General features: G+C 39.1%; 1 protein-coding gene across 2 annotated transcripts; it reads left to right on the forward strand.

The window, feature by feature from the left end:
* Positions 1–650: 650 nt before the first annotated feature.
* On the forward strand, positions 651–23,136 carry PNLIP (pancreatic lipase). 2 transcript variants are annotated; one of them, XM_001151144.7, is made up of 13 exons: positions 651–676; positions 811–856; positions 2,012–2,166; positions 3,075–3,197; positions 5,803–5,937; positions 8,437–8,548; positions 9,895–10,014; positions 10,107–10,226; positions 10,719–10,837; positions 13,886–14,015; positions 15,154–15,262; positions 16,204–16,368; positions 23,016–23,136. In XM_001151144.7, the coding sequence occupies exons 2-13, from the start codon at positions 811–813 to the stop codon at positions 23,077–23,079; spliced, it is 1,398 nt and encodes a 465-aa protein (XP_001151144.1). In that variant the 5' UTR covers positions 651–676; the 3' UTR covers positions 23,080–23,136. The 2 variants fall into 2 exon arrangements, with proteins under 2 accessions (XP_001151144.1, XP_063637320.1); XM_063781250.1 differs by lacking the exons at positions 651–676; positions 23,016–23,136 and adding an exon at positions 18,363–18,365 and having other exon boundaries at positions 707–856; positions 2,012–2,182; positions 3,079–3,197; positions 16,204–16,357.
* Positions 23,137–23,766: the final 630 nt, after the last annotated feature.

The raw sequence follows: 23,766 nt of genomic DNA on the forward strand, positions 1-23,766 counted from the left end.
AACCATTTTCTTCCAAGTTGAGTCATATTTTTTCTGCTTATTCATCATTTCATCTGATAGTGGGGTCACTGATTCTGCCTCTATGCTTTCGGCTGTACCCCCAATTCCTTTTCTTAGCTTGTTTATTCTTTCCTCTATGACATTGTTGAGAAATAAATCAGTTCTATGGACTATCAAAATTAATCAAATGCTTTTCCAGAAGGTATGAGCTCTCTTGAAGGATTGCTTCTATTTCACTGTTTTTGAGGGTAAGGCAAGGTTATACAAAAATGGCAAGAGCTGGTAGGCTGCTGGTATTTGTTTTTAAGACTGCTGTTATCAAATCTGTGAAAACAATTTAATTTCACACATGCCCACAGACAGGCACAGAGAATTGTAAACTTAAAAAGAGACAGAAAGACTAGAACCTTTACTATATAGAACCTTTACTATAATGAAATTAAAGTGATTTTGAGCTTTACATAATCACATATCTACCCCCTTTCTCATCTTCCCACAACTACTATGGAAAACTTTACTCTGTCAACCTTAGTTTATCTATGATTAAAATTAGAAACACATCCTTGGGCCTTTCTTTGCATGCCATTTTCCCACGGTTTCAAAAAGATAAGCTTCACCTATAAAAGGAGTTTTTGTTGCTATCTGGTTGTGTGTGGAACCTGACGGAACTGCCACGGTGAGTCGGGAACATGTTTTCCAGGACTAATTGATCAGAATTTATCCATTTTCCCCCAGAGGTCTAAATGAACTAAAACTTGCCGATCTTTTAAAAACTTAGCCAGACTCAATCATGTTTTTAATTTCGTGTAGATGCTGCCACTTTGGACTCTTTCACTGCTGCTGGGAGCAGTAGCAGGTAAGAAAACAAATAAATGTTGAGCTGGGAGAGATTCACTTTTCAACACGGTCAGGAGGGCTAGGGCAGCTGAATTCAGGCCGCAGTAATAACATGAAGATTTGCTTCAAGAAGTAAAGCACAGGAGACGCATAAGAGCACAGGTACGTGGAGTAGGGTTGTCAGAAAACATCTAAGATGCCCAGTTAAATTTGAATTTCAGATAAACAGCAAATATTTCCCACAAACAACAAATATGTGACATATCTATACTAAAACATTATCATTTATCTGAAATTCAAATTTACTTGTATTTTGATTTGCTAAATCTAGCAACCCTGACATTAAGTCAAGTTAAGAGTTTGAACCTTGGCTCCACCACCACCTACAACTGTATTACCCTGAGCAAAATTCTTAACTCTTCTGTGCTTCAGAATCTTTGTCTGCAAAATGGGGAGAGTCGGATTCCCCATCTCCTAGGATTATTGTGAGAATTAGGTCAGATTAGTAAACCATCCAGCCCAGCACCTGGCACATGGTAAGATGTTGAGAAACGCAGCCCCCACAACAGCTACTACTCTTACTCCTACCATTAATCTAGATTTATCCTCCTTAGAGAAGAGAACCCTTCTTTGGGTTATTTTTTTATGGAGTGACATTCAAGCCTAGAGTTGTGTTAAACCATGGATTTTTGGTTTGGTTGTTTGTGAACAGCTTCTTCATCACAGGAATGAAGATGACCTGCAGTACAGCGAGGATGGGGATATACGGTTTTGGCCTTTCCATAAAATTTTAGCTCTCCTTTCAAAGCCCACAGCTAAACAGTGGCTACAAGAAGTTAAGGCTTAGGGACACAGGGCTGTCCCTTTCTTGAGCACCTATAGCCCAAGGAAGATATCTGAGTTTGGAGGCTAAAAGGAGTCCCACGTTGGGATTGGGCAGAGACACAAGGGGAGTGAAGTGATCCATGTGGTAGAATTGAGGAACAAGAACAACAGCCTGTCTGGAATAGTTGTGTTGTCTTTTGAAGCTGTTTTGTGAGTGTGTGGCTAGGAGGGTGTTGAGAGTAGCAGAGGAGGAAAGTCTACCACACAGTGTAATTGAACTCATATATTGGCAGACAGATCGTTAAAAAGAGCATGCTTGTAAAACTAATATCCTTCTGGGGGATTGCAGGAAAAGAAGTTTGCTACGAAAGACTCGGCTGCTTCAGTGATGACTCCCCATGGTCAGGAATTACGGAAAGACCCCTCCATATATTGCCTTGGTCTCCAAAAGATGTCAACACCCGCTTCCTCCTATATACTAATGAGAACCCAAACAACTTTCAAGTAAGAACTACACTGTGTTTAGAACTAAGTTCTTTGGGAGGCCGAGGTGGGCGGTTCACGAGGTCAGGAGATCGAGACCATGCTGGCTAACACGGTGAAACCCCATCTCTACTAAAAATACAAACAATTAGCCAGGTGTGGTGGCAGGCGCCTGTAGTCCCAGCTACTCGGGAAGCTGAAGCAGGAGGATGGCGTGAACCCGGGAGGCAGAGCTTGCAGTAAGCCGAGATCGTGCCACTGCACTCCAGCCTGGGTGACACAGTGAGACTGCATCTCAAAAAAAAAAAAAAAAAAAAAAAAGAAGAACCAAGTTCCACCTGTTTTCTGTAATAAGGATACTGAATATTCAAGTTCTTAAGAGAAAAAAATCAGCCGTGAAATTTGCATCTTTGTAGATATTCAGGGCACTGAGCTTAGGTATTACTTAATGTAAATTGTTTATAAAAGATTCATTAACTTCATATTATTCTTGTCCTTCCTCTATAACATTTAATAAATATTGTAAATGTAGGGCTATAATTATACATATAAAGTATATAAACATTCCCAATATTATATATTTATGTAATCTCCTATTATATATATGTATCTCTACATAGATAAAGACATATAAAAATACACACACGCACACACACACACACAAAGCCTTCCATTGTATGAAGAAAAGATCATTACCACCAAGATTATAACAGACATATTATCCCAAGTTGAACAATGGCAAACATGTTGTGATGACTGGGAAATGGCAACATGATGATGATAGTGAATACTGTGGTTGTTATGGAAGAATCATTATTCACAAGGATCCTGAATCCTAGCAGTCTTCTACTTACTGCCCCTCTCCATGTACAAATGGTTCTATTGGCTACTATAGGAAACTGACATGAAACACTCTTCTGTCTAAACAGGAAGTTGTCGCAGATTCATCAACCATCAGTGGCTCCAATTTCAAAACAAATAGAAAAACTCGCTTTATTATTCATGGATTCATAGACAAGGGAGAAGAAAACTGGCTGGCCGATGTGTGCAAGGTGAGATGTGGTCATCTCTCAAGGAAAGATCGTTTCCAAAGTGGTCATTAACAAACGGTAAGGCACTGGCCCCGACCAATGAGGACAGTGCTTGGAGGTCTTGGAGGATATTCAGACCCCTGCTGAGCCTGGAGTTCCTAGGGGAGGTCAAGGAGGTGGTGGTGGGAAGAGGGGGTTTAGGATGGTCAGAGCAGTGAGGCTGGCAAGCACTTGGTGGATCCAGGCAGTGGTTATTGAATAACTGATATGGAGGTGTTTCAACATTATAGCAACAGATGCTGTCATGCTGATGCACACCAGCTGGTTATAGGCCCCTGTTTTTTCATTAGTTTTTAATTTTATGTGAAGTGCTAAGAGATCTCATTTTGCCTGAATGAATTCTTTTCCTTTGATTTTCACTTGCTACTCTCGGATCTCCTCTGGTAGCAATAACTTGGAAAACTGTGTAGGTTTTCATTTTTGGCTTCTGTTGTTTCAACAGCGGTGATCCTATTTTCTTTAATTTGCCTTTGGCTATATGCCCTGTCATAAAGAAGAATGAAAAGACAGAAAATCAAATAGAATAAATTTTCCTAGTAACTGCTAGTGCTTGAGGAACATTACTGTTGATTCATTTATTCAAGTATTTATTCATGTATTCATCAAATTTCTTTGACCTGCTGTCGCACAAAGGGAGTAGTCCTTTCTTCAGAGGTGTCAAGAAGAAAGACACAGGCTGGGTGTGGTGGCTCATACCTGTAATCCGAGCACTCTGGGAGGCTGAGGCGGGCGGATCATGAGGTCAGGAGTTCGAGACCATACTGGCTAACACGGTGAAACCCCGTCTCTACTAAAACTATAAAAAAAATTAGCCAGGTATGGTGGCGCGCACCTGTAATCCCAGCTACTCAGGAGGCTGAGGCAGGAGAATCGCTTGAACCCGGGAGGCAGAGGTTGCAGTGAGCCAAGATCGTGCCACTGCACTCCAGCCTGGACAACAGAGCAAGATTCCGTCTCAAAAAAAAAAAAAAAAAAAGACACAAATGTCCTCCTAAGCCCATACAGTTTCAGGTCTGCCTCTGGCTCAAACCAAGGGCAGAATGAGTCAATTCCAGAACCTATCCATTGATCCTGAAGACAGATGAGCACTGTAGAATCTGTACACTCCGCAAGTTTAAACACAAGCAGTAAAACCACAACTTGTCCTCCAAAATAATTTAAAGCTGATGATTACTGGAGGGAGGGTAATAATAGATATTTATAGAACAGCGAAGAAAAAAATGTGATTCTCAGTTCAAAAGGAATATAGTTACCTTTGATATGGCTATGCAATTTATTTCTAAGATCCCAAAGGCAATTGTAGTTTGTTTTTGTTTTGTTTTGTTCTGCATTGATTTGGCTTTGACAGAACTATTGCTTTGAGACGCAGAAACAAGTGGTTTAAACTAGAAGGATAAAGGTTCTACAGTCCAGTCCTGACTCTCTCCTTAGCTAACTATGATTAGCAAATCTTTTCCCTGCTTTGGATTTTTCCTTTTGAAAAATGGAAAAGTTGCAGATGATTTCGAAGATTGTTCCATTATTCTCAAATTCTTTTTTTTTTTTTTTTTTTTGAGATGGAGTCTTGCTCTGTCCCCCAGGCTAGAGTGCAGTGGCGCGATCTTGGCTCACTGCAAGCTCCGCCTCCCGGGTTCATGCCATTCTCCTGCCTCAGCCTCCCGAGTAGCTGGGACTACAGGCTCCCACCACCAGGCTAATTTTTTGTACTTTTAGTGAGATGAGGTTTCACCATGTTAGCCAGGATGGTCTCGATCTCATGACCTCGTGATCCACCTGCCTCGGCCTCCCAAAGTGCTGGGATTACAGGCGTGACCACCACACCTGGCCTATTCTCAAATTCTTTTTGAAAAAAAAAAGAGGCTATACATAAACACACTCAGACAACAGAATTCCTTCCAGAACTAACCTCCATGAAGCCCTAATTAAATGCCATCAAACAAGGCTTTCCATAGATATCTGGTAGGCAATGTTTTCATGTGAAATATTAATAACTCTTTAGTGATGTACAATAAAACACATTCATCCAAAAAATTTGATTAGTCTTTCTATTGTGGAAAAACTTATTTACCTTCAATGTATTTATATAAGGGGTCCTAACATTGTCTTTCATTCATTCATTAAATATTTACTGAGCATCTACCGTGTACCAGAATCTGTTCTGGACACTGAGGCTATACCAGTGGACAAGATAAACAATGTCCTTGGGTGCATTCTATTAAGGGACAACATAGTCTTATGGCATTTAAGATGACCTAATGAACAACACATTGTACCACATTTTATACAGTTTATACACTTTTTTCTTGAATTAAATGTCTCTGTATCTGCTACAATAGAAATCCCAAGAATCCAGTTCCCACTATGGTCAAATTCCAGTTTGGAGATGATTTTAAACTTTAGCAGAGATTATATATCTATAACAGACTAAAAGTTTTGTCAATTGCATTAGGGTTATAATGACATTGTGTGGGTCAAGGAGGGAATTTATCCTAGTCCTCCAATATGTTAACTAGTAATTAATAAAGATCCTGAATTATTTATCTGTTTATTGTGCCCCTTCCACCAGAATCTGTTCAAGGTGGAAAGTGTGAACTGTATCTGTGTGGACTGGAAAGGTGGCTCCCGAACTGGATACACACAAGCCTCGCAGAACATCAGGATCGTGGGAGCAGAAGTGGCATATTTTGTTGAATTTCTTCAGGTAATTACTCCCGGATTGCATAAAAGCTTGTACACATGGTTTTCCAGATTATCTTTCCAAAACAAAAAAAAGAAGCCTGTAGATTTAATCATAGATAAAGACACTTCTCTACTCAGATATGATGTTTCTCTTGGCTACAAAGAAAAATTTTTTAAAAAATCTAGCTTTGGGTTTCATCAATAACCCATTATGTTAATAAACTAGTTTTTTTAAGTTAACTTATTCAAGCAATTGGTAGGTTGTTTTTAATAAATTCCACGAGTATTTGTTTTAATTTTACTAGTTATTACCAATGTCAACCTTAAGATTAATCTAGTTTTATTTGATTTTAGTTTTGCTTTCTTAAGAGAAGCACGGTGATAACAAGCTAACCTCATTTGGTAACAAAAACCACAGAAAATGTTATACTTGAATGTGTTTAAATAATTGTTTTTATTTTTACTTTCTAATCCAAATACTTGCTTCATCCTCTCTGGATAACAACTCTTCATGTTCATTAAGAGTTCTCTCTCCATAGTAAAACAACAAAATACAGCCCTACTTCCACCAGATTAAAAGTTAAACCCATTTCCATTTTTCATTATAACTATTTTAAAAAACATGGAAGTCAAGTGCTTTGGAAAGGCAGTGTATCTTCTTGACACTGAGGTTTTTGAAGGTTCTCCCTCTGCGCCCCTCATTGAATTCTGCAATACAGTCATGCACCACACAAGGACTTGTAGGTCAATGATGGACTTCAGATATGATGGAGGTCCCATAAGATGACAATGGAGCTAAAAAATTCCTGTTGCCTTGTGACCTATAGCTATCACAATACCACACAGCACAACACATTACTCATAGATTTGTGGTCATGCTGGTATAAACAAACCTACTGCACTCCCAGTTACATAAAAGTCTACCACATATAATTATGTACAGTATGTAATACATGATAATGATAATAAATGATGACATTACTGGTTTACATATTTACTACACTTTTTATCATTATTTTAAAGTATACTCCTTCAACTTATTAAAGAAAAATAAAACAGCCTCAGGCAGATCCTTCAGGAAGTATTCCAGAAGAAGACATGTTATCATAGGAGATGACAGCTTCATGCATGTTATTGCCCCTGAAAACCTTCCAGGGAACAAGACGTGGAAGTGGAAGACAGTGATATTGATGATCCTGACCCTGTGTAGGCCTAGGCTAATGCAGGTGTTTGTGTCTTAGTTTTTAACAAAAAATTTTGACAAGTTAAAAAAATTATCATAAAAAAGGTTATAGAATCAAGATATAAAGAAGTAAAATAATTTGATACAGGGATACAGTGTGTTTTAAGCTAAAGGTTATTACAAAAAGTTAAAAGTTAAAAAAAAGTAAAAATTGTGGCCCAGCACGGTGGCTCACGCCTGTAATCCCAGCACTTTGGGAGGCCGAGGCGGGCGGTTCATGAGGTCAGGAGATGGAGACCATCCTGGGTAACACAGTGAAACCCCGTCTCTACTAAAAATACAAAAAATTAGCTGGGCGTGGTGGTGGGCGCCTGTAGTCCCAGCTACTCGGGAGGCTGAGGCAGGAGAATGGCGTGAACCCAGGGGGTGGAGCTTGCAGTGAGCTGAGATCGTGCCACTGCACTCCAGCCTGGGCAACAGAGTGAGACTCCGTCTCAAAAATAAAATAAAATAAAATAAAAATTGCATAAAGAAAGAAAAATATTTTAAATGAACTGAGTGTAGAGTAATGTACAGTATATAAAGTCTTCAGCAGTGTGCAGTAATGTCCTAGGCCTTTACATTCGCTCACCACTTACTCCATGACTTGCCCAGAGCAACTTCCAGTCCTGCAAGCTCCATTCATGGTAAATGCCCTCTACAGATCTACCACTTCAGAATTTTTTAATTTTTTTTCAGACAGAGTCTTGCTCTGTCGCCCAGGCTGGAGCGCAATGGCGCGATCTCGGCTCACTGCAACCTCCGTCTCCCGGGTTCAAGTGATTCTCCCACCTTAGCCTCCCAAGTAGTCAGGATTATAGGCACCCACCACCACGCCCAGATAACTTTTTTACTTTTGTAGAGACGGGGTTTCACCATATTGGCCAGGCTGGTCTTGAACTCCTGACCTCAGGTGGTCAGCCCACCTTGGCCCCCCAAAGTGCTGGGATTACAGGTGTGAGCCACCAAGGCCAGCTTAAAATCATTTATACCGTATTTTTGCTGTATGTTTTTAGGTTTAGATATATTTGGATACACAACTAGTTACGTTGTGTTCCAGTTGCCTAGAGTACACAGAACAGTAACATGCTGTACAGATTTGTAGCCTAGGAGCAACAGGCTGTACCACACAGCCCAGGTAGGTAGTAGGCTATGCCATCTAGGTTTATGTAAATACATTTTATGATGTTCCCACAACAATGAAATCGCTTGATGATGCATTTCTTGTAACGTATCCCTGTTGTTGAGCAACTCATGACTGCACTTGAAAACATTCTGAAAAGATTTTCTTTCCGACAGTCGGCGTTCGGTTACTCACCTTCCAACGTGCACGTCATTGGCCACAGCCTGGGTGCCCACGCTGCTGGGGAGGCTGGAAGGAGAACCAATGGGACCATTGGACGCATCACAGGTTGGTGAAAACAGTGAAAGATGCCAGGGGGGGTTGAGGCAAGATGATCTCTTGAGGCCAGCAGTTTGAGGCCAATCTGGGCAACATAGCGAGACTCCTATCTCCTTAAAAAAAAAAAAAAAAAAGAAAGAAAGGAAGCTACAAACTTAGACTAAATGCAGCCTGTATGTGGTTTAAAAGGAAATACAAGATGGAAATTTGGTGCAACCCTACGTTTTACCTTTTCACATTTTCTGAATTGGGCCCCATGATCAGAAATCGCTATGTTGTGAGGCTTTGTAAAGTCTTCATTGATACCAATCTTTGGTCTACAGCACTCTGTTTAACATATTTATATTGCACATGACTAGAATATGAATTAAGGACATCTAGAGATTTTATTCATGTCTATTTCCCCATTGACCGACATTCACAAAGGACAAGTTTCATGAATAGAATAAATTTCATAAATAGTAGAATAAATATAATTAAACCTAAGGAGCTGAAATTTGTATAACTAATTATATTCTGTTTCATTAGCAATTGCTAATGTGCTTAAACCTCAAACATAACCCCAGAGTTGTCAGGGAAAAGGTGGTCAGGGTGTTCTGGGCTGCCACTTCTGTGTGCTGCTAATGAGATAACAAATAGTATTTTACAAACCTGAGGCTGGCTGCATTCAGCCAGTGAGCTCACATATTGGATACCCAGGTTCTAAAACCTCTGTAAGGTTATAAGAAAGATGCTACCATCCTGGATCTGAAAGGTGATTATTTCAAGGAAGGACCACTTTCCTCTTCCATCTGTGTTCAACCTTTTTGTCTCTGACTTGGTGATTTTCTTTTTAACCCTTGGGATAAGTCAGCTGTATTTGGACTTGGGATAATCTGGACTGCCTATCCGTTCATTTGCTGAAAGGGAGATCTGCACAAGATTTTCTTTTCCACCGTCTGTAAATGTTTCTTTCCCACAGCCTGCTCGGCCAGGTGCTGTGCAGTGCATGCCTGTGGTCTCAGTGACGTTTGTGAAAGCCAAGGTCCTTGCCCTTGTGGGAGTTCACAGTCTAATGGGGACTCTTTTTACCCTGAGTGGTTTTTAGTCCAGTGTGTCCCAGAGTCTACCTCTTTTGTTGTAACTGCTGCTAGTGACTAAGACTCTCCCAGTGACTATGCAGCCATGAGGAAAGGCATATTGTTTGGTTTGGGGAAAATTCACTTTAAAGCAAATAGCTAGACGTAGATTCCTCTTCAGCAAATGGTCAGGTAAGGAAGAACTCGTTCATCCCTTTCCATGCATAACTCATATTTTACTCTTAATACTTGTACTCAGGACTTTTCATAATTCATGAAACATACTCTTTACTTTAGGGTTGGACCCAGCAGAACCTTGCTTTCAGGGCACACCTGAATTAGTCCGATTGGACCCCAGCGATGCCAAATTTGTGGATGTAATTCACACGGATGGTGCCCCCATAGTCCCCAATTTGGGTGAGTTCCTCAACCCGTCCCCCAAAGGGTGTTATAGTGTCTGAGTCTATATACATTAGCATAAACCCTCATGTATTTTTATGATTCTTCAGGGTTTGGAATGAGCCAAGTTGTGGGCCACCTAGATTTCTTTCCAAATGGAGGAGTGGAAATGCCTGGATGTAAAAAGAACATTCTCTCTCAGATTGTGGACATAGACGGAATCTGGGAAGGTAGAACTATTATGTGTAGAAAGAGATCTTCTTGGGGGAAAGCTTGTGTTTTGTTTTGCTAAACTTGCTAAATTCTTTGGAATTGTACAGGTCTCACATTTTATATAACAAAAGACTTTTAATTGTATCCATGAGATGTAGGTTTTCACTGGGATAAGTGGGCATGAGGAGACTGGGAAAGAAAGCGTATTTTCAGTCAACTTCAGAGTACCTAATTCAGGGAATGAGCTTTTATTTATTTAAACCAATCTTTTTCTTCTACAGCATTTTAAACCTTTCATTTAATTACAGTATTACCTATTATAATCTTAAACAGTACTCAACTTGTGATTACATCACAAATCATAAATATACTTTACAAATGACTTTGTTCTGTGACCTGCATGAGCTCACACTAATTAGAGAAATCTATTCAACCACTATATTCTGAATATGACGTTAACTTGGAAAAATAAAATCTGTCCTTGATGTGTAATTATGTCTGATTCGAAGGGACTCGAGACTTTGCGGCCTGTAATCACTTAAGAAGCTACAAATATTACACTGATAGCATTGTCAACCCCGATGGCTTTGCTGGATTCCCCTGTGCCTCTTACAACGTCTTCACTGCAGTAAGTAGACTCCACCTTCCGCATAAAGAATTTTGTGACTGTCACTTCTCATGACTGGTGTGCTTTCCTATACATGACATCATTCAATGAATGTTTATACTTTCGAACTTATACATGCCTTTAATTATATGTATTTAAATAGTGATAAATTAGAGCACTTTAGAGAAATGAGCTTGTACATGGAAATGTCCTGTTTACTTTCATTTGTATTACTTTTGTATGCATTGGGATAATGTCCAAACTTGTTTTAGAAATAACCCTAAACAGACAAAAAATAATTAATCTATGGAAATCTGAGCAATAGCTATAGGATGCTGATGAACATGGAAAAATTTTCTTAAATGCTGACCTTTCTAACTGTTAATATATAATTATAGACATGTGGACGTTTCTGTGCAATTTCATAATGGCCAAATTTTTTTTTTGAATTTTTGTCTTATTTGGTATTCTCTTGATATCTTGGTTGAATTATTTATTTAATTTTACTTTAAGTTCCAGGATACTAGTGCAGAACGTGCAGGTTTGTTACACAGGTAAATGTGTGCTGTAGTGGCTTCCTCTTGGTTGAATTCTTTATATGTGATCTCAAATATGACATATCTATTGTCTGGGTTTTTTTTTTTATAAAATTGACTTTGCTTTGTACCATAAATTTTTGAAATCAAAATTTAAAACCTATGGATTTAATAAGAAAATTTCCAGTAACAAATGTGCCAGCTGAAGTCATAATTACCCAGGATATATACTTTAGTGATTAAGAGAGAAGATGCAAATCTTGGTTTCACCATTAAATAGCTGAATATCTTTGGGCGAAACAGTTCTCCAAGAAGTCTCTTCATGTATAAATGTAAATACTGATGGCAAACTCAACATATTTGGTGAGAGGACTTAATGAGAATACATATGTTAATTGCTTAGCCCAGAGCAAAAAATATAATAGCATTCAATTAATGTTAGCTATTATGGGAGAGGGAGTACATATATTATTCACACTACAGCTTCCATATGCAATGAGACAGAAGATCCCTTCTTTATTTATTTTAACTTTATTTTTATTTTCTTCCCCAATACCCAACAATAAGTAATGGAGGAAAAAAATAAAGAAGCAAACGCAAAAGCCTCAGGTTTCATTCTGTTAAAACTTAGTCTATTTCAACAATATAAACAGTTCTTTTAAGTGATACTCAGCACTTGTATAAGAAAAAATGTCTCAGTCTTGCAGATTTCTTCACCTTTGCACTCCCTTCTAAGCTTCTTTCCAAGTGAGTGCTGGGGCCAGGTGATCTGGTGGTGGTGGTCGACGTGTGTTCAGCAGAGGAAATGAATTGGGAGTCCATGGGTGCAAAGCCTTTGGGCTCCTTTCGACTCTGGGTAATAGCCTTGCCTGTTTTATTGATGGGCACACTGCTGTATTTAGAGATGACGTCTTGGGCTTGTCTATTCTTCTGGCTCTAGCAATGCCCTCAGAGAGCTTTGGCCATTTCTTCCCGGCTGGCTTAGGCAACACCTGGATTTTGTTGAATGCCAACCCTGGGACTGTGATAAGCCCATAATATGGTCCATTGAGCCAGGAGTCCACCACTTGCCTTCACTGTAGAGTAGCCCTGCCCCTCACAGTGGGAATTGGGACACTTGTCCTGCCAACTTGGTTCCTCCCTCTCCATCTCTTTTTCCCAGAAGTCCTTGGTCCAGAAATAAGGGGTATTTTCCTATACGAATATGTCTTCTCCAGGTATCAGCCTCACAGTAAGCCTTAGGCTAGCTGGGGCATTTTCTCTTCACATAGAGAAAATTCCGGGATCTGAATCCTTCAGGGCTTGATATGCTAAACATGAGCTAAAACAATTGAAAAAAGCCAGGCGCGGTGGCTCATGCCTGTAATCCCAGCACTTTGGGAGGCCGAGGCAGGTGGATCAGGAAGTCAAGATCGAGACCATCCTGGCTAGCATTTTTAAACCTTAAAAAAAAAAAAAAAATTGAAAAAAGCCTGACTTTTGATCCTATTGTTCTCCTAATAAATTCTATTTTGTTTATCAGAAGCTGATTATAACCTCTGTTCTACTTATGCAATCTTTCTTTCTTTTTTTTTTTTTTTTGAGACGGAGTCTCGCTCTGTCACCCAGGCTGGAGTGCAGTGGCGCTGTCTTGGCTCACTGCAAGCTCCACCTCTTGGGTTCACACCATTCTCCTGCCTCAGCCTCCCAAGTAGCTGGGACTACAGGCGCCCGCCACCATGCCCGGCTAATTTTTTGTATTTTTAGTAGAGACGGGGTTTCACCATGTTAGCCAGGATGGTCTCGATCTCCTGACCTCGTGATCCTCCAGCCTTGGCCTCCCAAAGTGCTGGGATTACAGGTGTGAGCCACCATGCACAGCCAACTTATGCAATCTTTCTAAAATAAATTCTAGCTGTAAGTAGATGAATGTCTTGGGAGCAAATTAGGCAAAAGAGAAAAAATAGAAGCTAGATACACACACACACACACACACACACACACACATATTCTCTCATTGTATGATTTTTTTTTTTTTTTTGAGATGGAGTCTTGCTCTCTTGCCCAAGGCTTAAGTGCAATAGTGCAGCCTCGGCTCACTGCAACCTCTGCCTCCTGGATTCAAGCGATTCTCCTGCCTCAGCCTCCAGAGTAGCTAGGATTACAGGCGCCCGCCACCATGCTCAACTAATTTTTGCATTTTTAGTAGAGACGGGGTTTCACCATGTTGGTCAGGCTGGTCTCGAACTCCTGACCTCTGGTGATCCACCTGCCTCAGCCTCCCAAAGTGCTGGGATTACAGGTGTGAGCCACCACGCCCGGCTCGTTGTATGATTTTTATAGTATTGTGTTGTTTGACAGTGAAGTTGGTAACTTACTGTTGTGAATAATGAAATGCATTGTTAATCTTTGCTGCTGAGACACTATTAAAGTCCCCATTTATCATCAGAACAGAACTGGCTTTAGAATTTTTGAATGGCGACAACATGTAGGAAATATTGTACACAACTAAAAGATAGGGCATCCTCATTCATCATTTGTTTGTTTTCACTAGAACAAGTGCTTCCCTTGTCCAAGTGGAGGCTGCCCACAGATGGGTCACTATGCTGATAGATATCCTGGGAAAACAAATGATGTGGGCCAGAAATTTTATCTAGACACTGGTGATGCCAGTAATTTTGCACGTAAGTTTCTATTTTCTGTATCTTATATTCTTACTGCTATATATTTTATTATTATGTCCACTGAAAATGTGCATACTTGCTTTTCTATACAAAAGCTTTAAACACCCCCTCTGCAAGGTGGAAAAATGCTCAATGTTATGTTCAAGGTAATTATAGCTAATTAGGGTGGCAGAACGGAGTTTGGGTCCTGGACTCCTAATGCTGCAAAAATAAGTTTCTTCACATTTGATTCTGGTGCTGAATTCAGAAGGCTTTCTCTGCTCCAGCCTCTTTATATTCAGTCAAAAGTTTCACTGAACAAAACTCTGAGATTTTTGTAAAAGCAGAAAAGTAATCTAGGAGAGAGAGATGGCAGAGGTTGTGAGAATGGAAAGACATTGACAGATTTAAGAGACGTTTAGGATTGTAGGCTCCATGGGTGATGGGAATTAGAGGCTGGAGGAGTGGTAGGAATGGGAACAGGTTCTGGGTTTCTTTTCTGAATAACAGAGGAATAAAATTATTTGGATGAGAGTTAATGGGGTTACCGACATTTTTAAATACTAATGACAAATTTTATCTCCTCCCCAATTTGCTCAGCCTATATCTAAATGGCAAACTATTGGCTAGCACCAAGAAAACGTTCTTCTGGTTTTCATAAATTAATATAGTCCCAAAGGCAATGAAAAGTTGAATTATAGAATTTTGAAAATAAATGTAGATATTTAGACAAAAAGATAGCAGTACCCTAAAATTTGGTGATCTATGAAAATAAATTAAACCGAAAAAATGTCACAGTTCACAATTTTATAACTACCTTTTAACATAAAATTCTTATAACTTTCAAGGATAAGTTGTCAGGTTGGAAATTGAAAACTAAATGTATTCTTTAGTCCCTTGGCTTGAAAAAAAATCTGTCTTAACTTTGAAAAAATTCTGCAAAGCCCCTATTACCTAATGCCTGTCCCCTAAACACATATAAAGGAATATCTATCACTATTTCATTAGAAAATTACACACACACACATACACACACATACACACACACACACAATTATAAATAAATTATTCAAAACTTGGCAGTAGTGGGATGCAAATTAACTTGTTTTTAGTGTCTTTTATCTCCAAACTGACATTTTGCAATTTTTCTCCCTTGCAGGCTGGAGGTATAAGGTATCTGTCACACTGTCTGGAAAAAAGGTTACAGGACACATACTAGTTTCTTTGTTTGGAAATAAAGGAAACTCTAAGCAGTATGAAATTTTCAAGTGAGTAAAATAATATTGCTCTATGCTTTTTTTTTTTTTTGAGTTGGAGTCTCACTCTGTCGCCCAGGCTGGAGTCTTGCTCTGCCTCCCAGGCTGGAGTGCAGTGGTGCAATCTTGGCTCACTACAACCTCTGCCTCTAGGGTTCAAGCAATTCTCCTGCCTTAGCCTCCCGAGTAGCTGGGATTACAGGCGCCCACCACCATGCCTGGCCAATTTTTGTATTTTTAATAGAGATGGGGTTTCACCATGTTGGCCAGGCTGATCTCAAACTCCTGACCTCAGGTGACCTACCCACCTAGGCCTCCCAAAGTGCTGGGATTACAGGCATGAGCCACGGTGGCCAGCCAATGCTTCTTAATGTTGGAATACTGCACATGTATAAGGTATGTCATCAACATAAGAGTTTGTCTATTCATTACTAAATGGGAGTAGAGTACTGACATGTATAAGGGAAAAGGAAGCAATTATGTCATCCTTACGCCTTAGTACCATTCAGAATTTGGTTTCTAAATATTTTCATGCTATTTCCTGATAAAACCATTCATGTTTGCTTTGATAACTGGCATCTGATTTATGATCAGCAATTAATTAGTCTGCCCACAAAACACATGTGAAAAGATGATGGAATACTCTCATCATTTATTAAATTGTGGGGGAATTGTGACTAATACATGTTTGAAGTTTTATTAAAGTAAAGGTGACTAATATGAGATATTCATGGCAAATGGACTACCACTGAGTTAGCATGCATGTCTGAATTTGTTTAATATGTTAGAATGCAAATGTACTGCCCATCACCTTAGCCAGAAATGCATTGTAAGCTGGTCTTAGAAACATAAATGTGTATGTATATGTGTACACACTTACATACACACAAATATATATGTATATATTTACATGTATGCTCATGTATGTTTTTGTTAACTTCTTAAATCCTTAGGGGCACTCTCAAACCAGATAGTACTCATTCCAATGAATTTGACTCAGATGTGGATGTTGGGGACTTGCAGAAGGTTAAATTTATTTGGTATAACAATGTGATCAACCCAACTTTACCTAGAGTGGGAGCATCCAAGATTATAGTGGAGACAAATGTTGGACAACAGTAAGTAATGAAAATCCCAGGAGATGTGAAATATCGAGTCTGTGTTTATAGTTCTATTCCCACTAAAAGTCTAATTTAAGTGAAACCTCCTACAGGGGATCGCCTGCATCCTAGTTGCAGTTCCTTCCTAATACCCTCTGTTTCTTTAGGGAAAAGGGTAGAACTTCAGGAAACAGCTTTGATAAATTCATGATAAATATGTGTTAGCTGATACAAATTAAATGTTAGAATGAGAAACCGGCTTCATGATTCTAAGGTGAGAGGAATGTTTCCTTTGGCAGCTGTGCTTCGTGCTATGTGAGTGCTTCTTGTGTGCATCTTCCAAACTTCCCAGGCTCACCTAATTGCTGTTTAAGTTGCTGGAAACACAGTGAATGTTTCAAGGAATAGAAATAGGCTTTTCCAAATCACTGGTCTTCTTAGTGAAGACGAAGGTCCAGGAGATAATTCTTGGTTTCAACCAGGACGGGAGTGTGTGGGAGCCAAAGGATGGTGAACTACCAGGAAAGGTGATCTGGTGATAATCATAACAATACCAATACTAGACCAAGTATTTCTAAGTATTAGGCCAAATTCTGAGGCAAGCACTGTGCTTCTGTCATTCTATCCTTCCATCCTCATAAAAACCAAATGAGAGGACTTTGCTTGTGGCAAAGATGGAGTAACAGAGCCCAGATTTACTGGCCTGACTGAAATAACCAAAAATTCAAACAAAGTATATGAAAAAACAGTTTTCCAGACACTGAACATTGAGGAATAAGGGATAGTGATCGCTGAGAGACAAAAACGGACAAGATGGAGCCTTGCAGTTGCCCCAGCTTACTGCTCCGAGAGATTTCCAGGATGTGTCACAGGGAGGAGAAACCCAGGCAGAGTTCAGTGGACTCCTTAAGTTAAAGAATCAGAGCTAAGAATGAGAAGATCCAGGGAAGTAGATTTCACAGGACAGCATACCAGAGAGGAGAGAGTTGCTGAGGGAGAATCCCAGAGATTATGAAAAGTCTCCCTGAATATTCATCAAGGTACTGATTGGCCCATGTATGAGAACAAACCAGCTGGAGGTCATTGAAATATCCATTTGATGGATTAGAGAAAATAGTTCCCCTACTTTTGCAGGACTGGGAATGGTGCTTGTTTCCACCAAGCAGTCTGGAAAAGTTTAAAATTCAAAGGACACAGGGTAGAGTATTTTAGAAGGTCTTGCTTTATAGTGGAAAATAATTTACCTATATTGAACAAGATCTGTAAAGAAACTGTTTCCAAATAACTGCATTGCAGAACAAAAAGTTCAAGAATATTTATAAAGATCCAGAATTATCAAGTACCTAAAACTCTAAAATCCACAGTATCTGACTTTGACTCAAAGATTCCCAGGTATATAAAGAAGCAGAAAAATACAGCCTATAATGAGGAGAATAATCAATCGACACCAAAACAAAACTGACATAGATGTTACATTAGCAGAGGAGAAAATTAAAACAATTCTTAAACCTGTATCCATTTGCTTAAAAGGTCAGTAAAGGCATGGCATATACAGGTTAAGTGTTTCTCATCCAAAATGCTTGAGATCAGAAGTGATTCAGATTTTGAATTTCTTTAGACTTTAGGAATAGTTCCATTATATGTACCAGTTGAGCATCAAAAATTAAAAAAAAAATCCAAAATCTGAAATGTTCCAATAAGCATTTCCTTTGAGCATCATGTTGGCAATCAAAAGTTTCAAATTTCAGAGCATTTTGGAATTGTTATTTATTTTTAATATATTTTATTTTTCCATAAGTTATTGGGGTACAGGTGGTATTTGGTTACATGAGTAAGTTCTTTAGTGATGATTTGTGAGATCCTGGTGCACCCATCACCTGAGCAGTATACACTGCACCATATATGTTGTCTTTTATCCCTCGTCCCCCTCCCACTCTTCTCCCCAAGTCCTCAAAGTCCTTTGTATCATTCTTATGCCTTTGCGTCATCATAGCTTAGCTCCCACATAACAGTGAGAACATACGATGTTTGGTTTTCCATTCCTGAGTGAAGTAACTCAGGAATGGATTTTTTTATTTTTGGATTTAGGATGCTCAACCTATATAGAAAAAGACCCGCACTGCATTTCTAGAGATGAAAAATACAATGTCACAAACAAAAAATGCCCAGAATGTAATTAACAGTAGATTAGACATTATAGAAGACAAGGTTAATGACCTTGAATACATAATAGAAACTTTCTGAAATGAAATACACAGAGAAAAAAATCTTAAAAAGAACTTTAAAAGAACATCAGTGATCTGTGGGACAATAATAATAAGGCTTATTTATTTGAAATAAGACCCTTTTTTAGGTCTTTGAAGACCCTAACAAAGAAGGGACAGAAAAATATATGTGAAGAAATAATACCTTGATAATTTTCAAACGTGGTGAAAACTATAAACCAACAGATCAAAGAAAATCACAAGAAACATGAAGAAAACAGCACAGAACCAATACACATAAAAATAAAAATGCTCAAACCAGGTAGAATGTACATTATTCAGGTGATTACACTAAAAACCTAGATTTTACCACTATACAATATATCCATCTAACAAAACTTCACTTGTTCCCTTAAATTTACACAAATAAAAAAATGTTGAAACCCAATTATAAAGACAAAATATTGAAAGCAGTCAGAGAAAAACGACACATTAGAAGAGTAAAGAAAAAAAATTACAGCAAATTTCTAATCAGGAACAATGCAAGCCAGAAGACAGTGAAACAACATCTTAAGAGTATGGAAAGGAAAAACCGTTAACCCGGAATTTATACCCATAAATATCTTTCAAAGACAAAGATGAAATAAAGAATTTTAAAACTGAAATAATTCCTCACCAGCAGGTTAACACTAAAAGAAATGTCAAAGGAAGGCCTTCAGGTGGAGGAAAATGATACCAGGTAGAAAAGAATTCACTAAAAGAAATTAAGAACACAGGAAATAGGAAATACATGATAAATACATAATATTTTTAATTCTTATTACTAAATTCTCTTTGAAAAAATTGACTATTTAAAAAATAATGACAGTATTTTGGGGAATATATAATATATGTAAAATTAAAATATAACAATGACATAAAAGGCAGGAGGGGAGACCTGAAAATATACTATTGGAAGGTTCTTATACCATTTATGAATTGGTATACTTTCCCTTGAAGGTATGATGTGATAAGTTAAAAATATGCGCTATAAATTCTAAAATAATGAAACAAATAATGAAACAACCACTAAAGTAATGAAACGAAGGATAATAGCAAGTAAACCAAACAAGGAGATAAAATGGAATAAAATATAATCCAAAATAGAGTATAAAAAGAGCTAAAAGGGGCCGGGTGCGGTGGCTCACGCCTGTAATCCCAGCACTTTGGGAGGCCGAGGCGGGTGGATCACGAGGTCAGATCGAGACCATCATGGCTAACACGGTGAAACCCTGTCTCTACTAAATACACGACGCCGGCGTGGTGGTGGGCTCCTGTAGTCCCAGCTACTCAGGAGGCTGAGGCAGGAGAATGGCGTGAACCCGGGAGGCGGAGCTTGCAGTGAGCCAAGATCGCACCACTGCACTCCAGCCTGGGTGACAGAGCGAGATTCCGTCTCAAAAAAAAAAAAAAAAAAAAAAAAAGAGCTAAAAGAGAACAAAGAATATAGGAGACAAATGGAAAACAAATAGAAGACAATAGACTCATATCTAGCCATATAAATAATCATATAAAGTAAAAATGGTCTAAATACCACAATTAGAAGACAAAACTTACCCCACTGTATTTTTTGAAACTCAATATCCAATTGTATTCTGGCTATATAAAATGCACTTTTTTATTTTTTATTTTTTATTTTTTTGAGATGGAATCTTGCTCTGTCGCCCAGGCTGGAGTGCAGTGGCACGATCTCGGTTCACTGCAACCTCTGCCTCCTGGGTTCAAGTGATTCTCCTGCCTCAGCCGCCTGTGTAGCTGAGATTACAGGCAGCAGCACCACTCCCAGCTAATTTTTGTATTTTTAGTATAGGTGGGATTTCACCATGTTGGTCAGGCTAGTCTCAAACTGACCTCAAGTGATTCACCCATCTCGACCTTCCAAAGTGCTGAGATTACAGGCGTGAGCCACTGTGCCTAGCCTGAAATGCACTTTAAATATAAAAACAAAAATAGTTTTCTCAACGTGAAAGAGCAGAAAATGATACACTGTTAATCATTAGAAAAATACAAATTAAGGACAGAATGAGATACCACCTATTTAAATGGCCACAACTGAGATTGATAATACCAATTCTTGTGAAGGACTATCATACAGCGCTAATGAGAATATGAAAATGATACAACTACTTTGGAAAGCAGTTTAATAGTTTCTTAAAAAGCCAAACATACATCTCACTGAGTCAGCGATTTTGGTGTTTGATATTTACCCATGAGGCAAGAACACATATGATTATACAAAAGATTTGTACATGAATATTTATAGCAATTTTTTTTTGAGACAGAGTCTTGCTCTGTCACCCAGGCTAGAGTGCAGTGTCACGATCTTGGCTCACTGAACCTCCATCTCCTGGGTTCAAGCGATTCTCCTGCCTCGGCCTCCCCAGTAGCTGGGATTACAGGCATGCACCACCCTGCCCAGCTAATTTTTGTATTTTTAGTTGAGACTGGTTTTCGTCATGTTGGCCAGGCTGGTCTCGAACCCCTGACCACAGGTGATCCACCTGCCTTGGACTCCCAAAGTGCTGGGATTACATGCGTGGGCCACCGTGCCTGGCCTGTAGCAGCTTTTATTGTAACAGCCAAGAAGTAGAAATAATCCAAATGTCTACCAATAGAGGAATGGATAAACAAACTGTGGTCTATGGTCTGCCCATACAATGGAATATTACTCAGCAGTAACAAGGAATGAACTAATGGTACACTCAACAATATGGATGAATCTCGAGATAATTATACTGAATAAAAAGCTAGACAAGAGTGCATACACCTTAGATTCCATTTATATAAAATTCCAGACAATTCAAACTACTCTATAGTGACAGCAGAGCCGTGGTTGCCTGGGAGGAGTGAATATTGGAGGGAATGGGAAGAAGCAATTACAAAGAGGAAGAAAGAAAATTGGGGGATGATAGATATGTTAATAACTTTGATGTGATGGCTTCAGAGGTGTGTGTGTGTTGTGTGTGTGTGAAAACGTATCAATTTAAATATGTACAGTTTATTCCAGGTAAATTAAAGCTCAATAAAGCTGTTAAAACAAAAATATATATCCTATGAGGTAGATGGTTTTATTATCCTTATTTTATGGATAATTAATTAAGGTACTGTTTCTGAATTTCTATGCAGGAAGTTTGACTCTACAAAATTCTTAACTACTACAAAAAAAAATTCAGTTCACCTTTAATCATGTATAAATATTGGTGCCTTTCATTTCTTGTGTCCCTGATTGATAACAGTTTTAACCTTTAATTTCCTATTTGTGAGGCTGCCAGTCATTGAGGAAGTGAGCATGAAGGGAAAAAAAATTTTCTGAGCACTTTTTTTCTGTGCCTGGTAGTTTACATATGGTAAGGTATTTTATTAAAGAAAAATATTCCAAAGCATCCTAAGTATTGTTCAGCCTGTTCTTTCTTTCTTTCCTTTTTTCCCTCCCTCCCTCCCTTCCTTTCTTCCTTCCTTCTTCCCTTCCTCCCTCCCTCTGTCCTTTCCTTCCTTCCTTTCTTCTTTCCTTCCCTCCCTCCCTTCTTTCTTTTCGTTCCTTCCATCCTTCCTCCCTTCCTTTCTTCCTTCCTTCTTCCCTTCCTCCCTCCCTCTGTCCTTTCCTTCCTTCCTTTCTTCTTTCCTTCCCTCCCTCCCTTCTTTCTTTCCGTTCCTTCCATCCTTCCTCCCTTCCTTTCTTCCTTCCTTCTTCCCTTCCTCCCTCCCTCTGTCCTTTCCTTCCTTCCTTTCTTCTTTCCTTCCCTCCCTCCCTTCTTTCTTTTCGTTCCTTCCATCCTTCCTCCCTCCTTTCTTTCTTTTTTTCTTTCTTTCTTTCTCTTTCTTTCTTTCTTTCTTTCTTCTCTTTCTTTTCTTTCTTTCTCTTTCTTTCTTTTCTTTCTTTCTTTCCTTCTTTCTTTTTTTCTCTTTCTCTCTTTCTTTCTTCTTTCTTTATTCCTTCCTTCCTTCCTTTCCTTTATTTGATCCACACAGGGAAAGAAGGCATATTGTTCAGTCACAATGAGAAAAGTTTGTCTTTTCAGTTCAAATATTGAATTAAAATAATGGTTAGCCAACGTAACATGAGAAATTAGATTTTATACACTGGGCTGATTTCTTATGATGGTGACTCTGCTGTTCCTCAGTTGCCTTGGTTGACATGGGCTAAGTGTTCAGTGACTGCTCATGACAAATGAGTCTTTCTTTTGCTTTGGGGTGTCTACTGACAGCTTCTCTCTCTGCTATTGCACAACCAGAAAATAACACTGGAAAGGAGAATTCAGTCCTATACGTAGAAGAGGTCATCCCTCAGCCATTGTCTGGTCTCCAGCACAGGGTGTGACCTTCCCTCAGACTAGGAGGTTGGGGGCATAGGTTGTCCTCATTGTCACACTCCAGATGTGTGCCAGGAAGAGGAGGTGACTTTGTGTTGTTTTTTCTCCACAGGTTCAACTTCTGTAGTCCAGAAACCGTCAGGGAGGAAGTTCTGCTCACCCTCACACCGTGTTAGGAGACTACTGTTATTTGACCAATGAATTGACTTCTAATAAAATCTAGTGGTGATGCATTACATGCCTGTTTCTTTTGTCCAAAACTTCCATTGTTTCAAGTGAATCTGTTGGATGAAGTGACTAAAATCCAAAATTTGGAGTTGGTCAAAAGAATCACCAATGGCTGTTAAATTTTGCTGCATATTTGACCTTAAGAATGTTGTTTACATGGTACTGTCATCATGTTCATTATCAATATTACTTATGCCATTCTGGTCACTTAAGGCAGTCTTCCATGTCCAAAATGACCCCCTCTTGGTGGGCTTACATGGAAAGACTCACAATTGCCACTTTTTCCATAATCTTTAAGTTCTGTGTCTGCTCCTAATCAGATATCTCAGGGGAAATGACACACAAGGAGATAAGAACTAGACAGATCCAATGCCCCCTAACAGGTCTACCTGGTCTATGTGGGGCTCCCCCAAACCCCTCACTTCTGCAGCCTCTTTGATTTTTCTAAAACACAAATAAATCATCTTCCCAGTGGTCCCCAGGACAGAATCCATATTCTTTAGTAAGCCTTGTGAGGTCCCTCTTGGTCTGGTTGTCTCCTTGGACTCTAGCTTCATCTTTCACTATGTTCCTTCTGGAACTCTACATTCTGACCCTGTCCCCCAAGAGGGTTGTCTTGATCTCTGATGCTGCTG

Source organism: Pan troglodytes, chromosome 8, assembly GCF_028858775.2.
Source record: "Pan troglodytes isolate AG18354 chromosome 8, NHGRI_mPanTro3-v2.0_pri, whole genome shotgun sequence".
Taxonomy (NCBI): Eukaryota; Metazoa; Chordata; class Mammalia; order Primates; family Hominidae; genus Pan; species Pan troglodytes.